This window comes from Ochotona princeps, chromosome 33 (assembly GCF_030435755.1).
Source record: "Ochotona princeps isolate mOchPri1 chromosome 33, mOchPri1.hap1, whole genome shotgun sequence".
NCBI lineage: Eukaryota > Metazoa > Chordata > Mammalia > Lagomorpha > Ochotonidae > Ochotona > Ochotona princeps.
This window is the reverse complement of record NC_080864.1, coordinates 6,491,040-6,498,705: the sequence shown is the minus strand read 5'-3', so window position 1 is coordinate 6,498,705 and position 7,666 is coordinate 6,491,040. Positions and strand designations below refer to the sequence as shown.

Below are 7,666 nucleotides of genomic sequence, written 5' to 3'. Positions count from 1 at the left end.
TGGATCATTGTTTCCAGTTCCATGAAGAATGTTTTGGGCAATTTGATTGGGATTGCGTTGAATGTATATATTGCCTTTGGCAATATAGACATTTTAATGATATTCATTTTACCTATCCAGGAGCATGGGATGTTACTCCATCTTTTGTGGTCTTGTTAAATTTCTTTTTTAAGTGGTTTGTAGTTTTCCTCAAATAGGTCTCCTACATTTTTGGTTAGGTTAATTCCCAGATACTTCATACTTTTCTCTGGTTTTTTGAATGGTATTTTGCTGGTTAGATCTTTTTCCAACTTGGGGCTATTTGCATACACTATGGCTGTTGATTTTTGTTCATTAATTTTGTACCCTGCCACTCTACCAAACTCTCGTATAAGTTCCAGGAGTCTCTGTGTTGAGCCTCTTGGATCTTCTATATAAAGAATCATGTCATCTGCATATAGTGAAAGCTTGACTTCTTCATTGAACTGCTTTTCAAAAGAGGGACAGACATCACCCCAGTCACCCCAGTCTATAACATCAGGAAGCGGGTTTACAATCCTAAAATCTGAGAGAGCCCTTGGAGATGCTCTTACCACGAGTATTCCTGAATCTTCTCAGAGAGTTCTCCTCTGGCTTTAGGAGAATGATACAGCATTTGGGGACAAAGATGCAGCCCAGGAGACCCATACCAGAGGCCAAGATGGAGAAGACCTCCACGGCCACCATGACCTTCCCCTTGGTGCTCTGGTACACAGGCAGGAAGGTCACCCACACACTGCAGAACACCAGCATGCTGAACGTCAGGAACTTGGCTTCATTGAACGTGTCAGGCAGCTTCCTGGCAAGGAAAGCCACAGTGAAGGTGCCCAGGGCCAACGAGCCCAGGAAGCCCAGCACACAGTAGAAGGCAGTGATGGAGCCCTCGTTGCACAAGAGGATGATGTGTCCATGCTCAGAGTGTGCATCTGTGTCCACAAAGGGAGGAGATGTTGCCAGCCAGATGCCACAGAGAGTCAGTTGGATGAGGAAGCAGATGGGAATGACAGCGTTTGGGGCTCCTGACACCAGCAATCGCCTCATGGTCCTTCCAGGTTTCATGGCCTTGAAGGCCAGGACCACAGTGATGGTTTTGGCCAGCACGGCAGAAACAGCCAGTGTGAACACCAGGGCAAATGTGATTTGTCTTAGGAGGCAGGTGGCTGTGTTGGGACGGCCAATGAAGAGGAAGGAGCAGAGGAAGCAGAGGAGGAGTGAGATGAGCAGGATGTAGCTGAGGTTGCGGTTATTGGCCTTGACAATGGGAGTGTCTTGGTGCTTCACAAAGACCCCAAGGGTAGCAGCTGTGAGGACGGAGAGGGACAGAGCTATGCCGGCCAGGGCCATTCCCATAGGATCTTTGAAAGCCAGGAAGGTCACTTTCTTGTCCAGGCATTGGTCATGCTCTGCATTGGCATACTGGTGGCCAGGACATGTCACACACTGGTCCATATCTGTTGAGAAAGGAGAGATGGCTTCAGCCCACATCCAGTTGTTTTTCTCTGATTCACAGGCCCTTCTCTGTGGCCACTTGGGTGACTAGACCTTAACTGTAGTTAGAGAGAGGGCATTCCATGAAAGGATTAGGAAGAAGTGGCAAGTAGTAATGCCCTCTTCCCCATTATTTGGGACTCAGTCATTCCTTCACCCTACTTGGTAGATTCTATGCTGATGAGAACACTCTATTGTCAGACTTCCATGAAGTCTACTGGTTGAGTTCTTGCTGGTTTAAAAAGTTAAAACTTTTTCGTCACTAAACTTGTAAATTCATTGTTCAGGTTTTCTTCAGCCTTGAAAGGGAAGACCTTGGAGGTACAAGTTTCCACGGTCCTATGTATACCATACATTCATATCGCATCCTCATGTTTGGCATGAGCAGGCAGCTTCCTCCTGCCTTATTTTAACAGTATGAAATACTTCTCTCCCTTCCCTCACATCCTACTCAACCAACCACCCATGGCCCCCACACTGATGTGATGGGCTAGGGAATGGTGGAGTTTCAGTGTCAGTTGGTGAAAGCGCCTGACCATATTTAATAGCAAGTATGGGAAGAGATGTACTAGAAGCCTGTGTGGGGAGTAAGGGTGGGAAGCAGTGTAGAGGTAAAATCCCAGTTCTGTATTGCTGATAATGTGGATTGTATCCACTTTGTGCAAATACATACATCTTTAAAAGCAGAGCATCTACCAAGGGATGACCTGGGTTACAACATGAAAGGGGCCAACCCTGAATGGAAACCACTGTGAGGCAACTGGTCTGCCTTCCAGAAAACCATAAGGGGGTCAAGCCAGCCCCTTTTAACATGCTTCCTCTACAGGACACACTGGAACTTATACTGAAATCACATTCCACCTGTGAATCTCCTGGAAGCCTATTGTTGTTTTCCACATTACGTGGCCTCGGCCTTGGGGATGTATTGCCACTCCCCTGATTTCAGTCTCCACCCCGCCCTCCTGGCTGTGTATCACTCCATCAAGTTACCAAGTGGCACAAGAGTTCCAACATGGAATCAATGTGATCTTGGGGCATTACATCTCTCAAGGTTATCCTGGTACCCTTGACATTTTGCTTTCCAATGCCTCAGAACTGGTAGTAGAAATGACCCTTTTTTAATCATTCCATCTTGTATGCAGTCACTACTGAATGCAATCACTAACTCGTAGATTAGCCTGAGTGATGCCATCTCAATGCAATAGCGTTTCAAAATGATAACACTCTACCAGCTTCCTTGCCAGTGATCCCATTTTGTTCTGTTTGTTTGCTTTTGTTTTGAACAATCCCTCCTGTGGATAGTCTAGTCACAGACGCGACACTCACGCATCATTCTTACAACAATGTGGTTTCTAACTATTGCCATAGCCGTCCCTGCTTTCATTGATACTGTGCAAATGAACATTATTTTGAATTGAAAACTGCCCCTTCTCCTGTAAAGTTCATGAGATGCTGCTGTTGCTATTTGGTCATCATTCACAGAGAAGCGCTGATTTTATGAAGTCATTTTTCCTGTAATGACATTATTATTAGCATGACTAAGTCAGGGATAACCAGGCTGAATTCTAGGATGTGCACCGATGCTTTTGCTTATTTGGGGATATTTCTGGAATAGCACCTTACAAAGTTCCTATTGCTGAAGTGACCAGGCAGCATTCAATCACACCAGGTTAATGGTTCTCAACCCATTTTTTTCTGTTTTTGAGTGGTCTTGAAAGAATGAGTAATTTTTTTCCCTTGTGAAAGTTAAAAGTCACCTCTACACTGCTGACCAAGCACAAATATTAGAATCGAGTTTCTAAACTGACTGTGAGGCTCTCTGACTTGTTCAATGCTTTCTGGATATATCTCATAGTATTTCTCCACAGGAAGTTTAAATTTCAAGGAGATTCTACAACACATTGAATAAATCTATCACTGTAATTCAACATTGACATTTCATAATCTTTACAGAGATCCTGGAAGTGTTGGTCTGCATGAATGGACTCTGTCTCTCTGTCTGTCTCTCTCTCTCTCTCTCTCTCACACACACACACACACACACACACACACACACACACACACACAGTTGGTTCCTTATCCTTTCCCCCTGAACCATCATCCTGGTGCTTCATAATATTGCTCATTTTGTAGAAGAATCCACCTGACACTGTTGATTAGACTCTGTCCAAGGTTTCTTCACTTTCTCTCACGTTCACATCCTATCTCGAGGGTCTTTGTTGAGTGTGCTCTCACTGATCTACTTTGCTAGGTATACTTAGTGCTTGGATGCTCTGTCTGCCCCTGCCATATGTGATGTTCTGTTCCTGTTTCATGTCATGCTTTACCCTCCATGTCACTCGCATCAGCCTTCCGGTGTCATTCAATCTCTTCTGCATGTTCTTGGTAACACAAGAACACTGCAGCAGGCAGAGCTCCTTCATCTTTCCCTCGTGGTATCTCAAGTCTTCGTATTTCTTTGGGGCAAATGCAAGAACAGCAGACAGGTGCAGAATTTCTTCATGAAAAATACATGAGCTTACCGGTCGCATTGGCAATCCCATTGTCTGGACAGCGGGTGCAGTCAAAACAGCAGGTGGGCTCTCCCTCCCGGGTGGTCCTGCTGAACCCAGGGCCACAGCTGGGGCTGCACACCGAGCGTGGGGTCTGTGGAGAATGATGCATCTGTTGGTCACAGGTGGAGCTGGTCATGGAAACACTCCCAGGAGAGCGATTTAGAGTTTGAGAATCCTTCAAGTTTCAATTGTGAATATTTGATTTCTAAGACACTGAGTGTATGGCATGTTGTATATGCCAGGAGGCAAGGAAATAGATTTACACCCTGCATGGAAAAGTTGTGTACACTTTCCATCCTTCAGAGGATGAGAACATGAGAACATGCTGAAGTGGAAGAGGGGTGGTTTAAGGCCCCTCTGAGATTTCTGAGGTCAGGGGGCACAGATTCGCATGCTGAGGGTTTCAGAGTTTGCAGATGGAACTGCATGATGAACTCACCTGTGTGAGCCCCGTGGCCCACTCTATCAACTCCTCAGAGAGAGACACGTGTTGGCCTGCTGGATCGTAGGGGGAGAAGTGTCCCACTTTCACCTTATGGCCACGACCTTTAGGGAAATTCTGGAAGTTGAGGATGTCATAGGCTGCAGCCAACTCTTTTTTCTTGTCCAAATTGACAGGGTCGCCAGCAGGATTGGTGAATTGGAGGCTCTTGAGAATGGAGTGCATTTCCTGAAAGAAGCACATCATCCTGTGAGAACACTGACCACGTGTGTGAAGACACAGACTCTGTGAGCACTGCCTCCCAATGAACTGCGTCACTCAAAGGAAAGAACACATGCTCTGACTGCTGGATCAGAACTGAGTGGACGGGAAGCTCGGCTCTTTGTAACCACAGCCCTGGTACTGGCCTTGCACCTACTCTCTGGTCCATGGCACATGGCTGGGGATGGAAACCTCTGCCCATCTGTCCCTGTATCTCCCAGACACTGCACACCTGCAGGATGTCTTGTGGGAATGGAACCAGAGAGTCCTCTGCATGGGCACATACCCACATGAAGCATCCCATGGGGAAATACATCAGCTGGAGCACCTGTCAGGCCAGGAAGACAGCTTACCTGCCAGCGGGGAATCGTCCCCTTCCCACCAGTCCCTGGTGGCTGTGCTTCTGACTTGTGCTGAAGTATCTTGTGCAAAGAGTGGGCCACAGCATGTACCGCATTATATATGTAGTAGCTCCCATCACTCATTGTCATGTCAAAAAGGTTCCAGGGCAGCCGTTCCAGAGAGGCATCTGGGGGACAGCCCTGAAGTGTCCTGCAGTCAGCTTGGGAAATGGAGCAATTGAAGGCCAGAGACCAGAACAGGGCAAGGAAAATGTTTTCTGGGTACTTGGCAGGGGTTGCTGTTCGTAGGAAGGTTTGGAAACTTGAGATCTCGCTGTGGTGGTGAGAGAAGATGAGGGTCCCATGGAAGGTGTTCATCAGTGAGTGTTGTACAGTGTTGGTAAATTCCAAGTGGGAAGTCGTGACCCAGACTTTCCCCGTGATCTGAGAGTATCCCAGGTAAAAGTTCAGGCTCCTAAATGATGTCGAGTCACCGAATAGAACAACCACATTAGCTGCTGATGCCATGATGCGAAATACAGGTGCAAAATCTAATGCAGATTGATAATTCTGCTCCACTGGGATCAGCTCCACAAAGGCCAGGCAGAGGCCATGCTCCTGCATCTGTCCTCTCAGATCAGACATAAACGACATACCTTCCTGGTGCTCTGATATGGCCAAGCCCACCCATGTCCAACTGAAGTGCAGCATCAGGGAGACCATAGCAAGGGCCAGAGAAGTTTCCTTTGGGACCATCTGGTAGACGGAGGGAAACTGGCTGCCGTCGCTCAGAAGAGGGTCGAAAAGGCCAACTGTGAGCTGAGGAGGAAAATGAAACAATACATGAGTGACCTCACTGCTGTAAAACACCACCTCCCATAATGTAGTGGGCATTATGGTACATGGAGTGCCTGAAAGATGAGAATATTTCAGTTTCCATTCCTCTCTCTGACTGAGACCTTTCTGGGTTATCAGTCCTCAGAAGCATATGTCCAGAGAAACCTCCCAGCTCCTTCTCACTTGGGCTCTGTGCTGCCTGAGCGGATCCCGGGGATCCTGCACACTCCTGCTAGGGCACACTGGTCGGGGTGTATATCCTTTTCCATATACCCTGTAGGTCTGAGAAGTGTGTCCCAAGGGAATGGGGGTTTTATTCTCCCCCTTTCCCAGGCACCCTCACCTGTGGGATCCTGTACAGTTCCAGCAGCGTTCCCATGTGCACTGAAACTCCAGTCTCAGATATGACCGCCACAGCCTCGGCCCCTCTTCTGCACGTGTAGTTAGGGATGCCTCTGTCCAGCCCTGTCAGCCACCTGAGTGGATTCTTCAGTATCCTCATATCATTGTGCATGGCATTGTAGAGATCAAATCCTAGAGTGAGGTTGGGCAGGAGGTGGGGATTCCTGTTGATCTCCTCGACAGCAAACATCAGGGCCAACATGTGCTGGATACTCTTGGATGGAATCCTGCACATAGGGGTTGTGGATATATGTACAATTATAGCTTTCTGAATAATGGGTGGAGACAATAGTTGGATCAGTGCTGTCCATGGTCCTGCAAAAGTCTTCAAGCGGGAGGAGGAGGCATGGCAGAGAGCATACCTCTGGGAAGCTCGGATCCAGCTCAGCAGCGCCCAGGACCAGGCTCAGATTCTGTTCCAAAGTGAACCTGCTCAAGAGGACGCAGAGGACAGTGCAAATGGCCGTGTCCCTGCCACCCATGTGGGAGAGCTGACTTGTGTCCTGGCTCATGGCTTTTCCCTGGCACAGCCCCCACATCTGCAGGAGTGTGGAAGGTGAGCCAGCTTTCTGGCTGGTGAGAGAGCTTTCTGGTCTCTTGCTCTGTCTGACTTTCACACAAAGAAGGCATGTGGCACTCTGTGCTATCAAGGACAACTGCTAGGAATTCCTACAGAATGTTGCTGACACAGCTACACAAATGAGCTTAGTTTTCCATGAGCAAATGGGCCTAATGGGTAACATACCAGGATAGTGCAGTAATACAGTTTACATCACACTGTATCAAAACGGTTCAACAGCAATGGTGACAACAGATCCAATGCACCTGTGTCTAGAAACATTCAGAACAGAAATCAGTCAGCAGTAGCTCCACACAGACACACTGTGCTACAGCATCAGGCCATGGAGCAGGTTGTACACACATGGTTTGTACATCTGGCCCAAGACTGCTCCCTGGGCCAACTTCCTAAGCACCTGCTTGCACACAGCTGAGACCTATGCAAGGCCTCCCATCCTCAGCCTCCCCATCTCTGCAATGGTCAGGAAGAAGCAATATCAGAGTCAGAGCACAGTCCAGCACCAGATGCAGTTTCTGCTGCTTCTGTTGTCTCATGGGAAATCTCACCATACCCTGCTAGACAGAAGCTCTGAACGCTTACAACAGAAGCAAGGGTTTAGGAGGGCTGGGCAGGGTGCTCTGAAAATGCCCAGCCAGCCAGGCCAGTGGGCTCTGCAAACAGCAAGGGAGACATGAAGCCATGTGAGAGGCATGTGTGAGAGGTGCTAACCCAACAGGCTCCCCAGGAAGAACGAGCCCTTGGG

At 48.0% G+C, this 7,666-nt stretch overlaps 1 protein-coding gene across 1 annotated transcript; it reads right to left on the bottom strand.

Moving 5' to 3' along the window:
- Positions 1–537: 537 nt before the first annotated feature.
- LOC101517288 (vomeronasal type-2 receptor 116-like) lies at positions 538–6,579 on the bottom strand. The gene is made up of 5 exons (XM_058657669.1): positions 6,286–6,579; positions 5,118–5,924; positions 4,501–4,731; positions 4,029–4,152; positions 538–1,469 (listed from the first exon to the last, which is right to left on the bottom strand). The coding sequence occupies exons 1-5, from the start codon at positions 6,577–6,579 to the stop codon at positions 538–540; spliced, it is 2,388 nt and encodes a 795-aa protein (XP_058513652.1).
- Between the last annotated feature and the right edge of the window lie 1,087 nt (positions 6,580–7,666).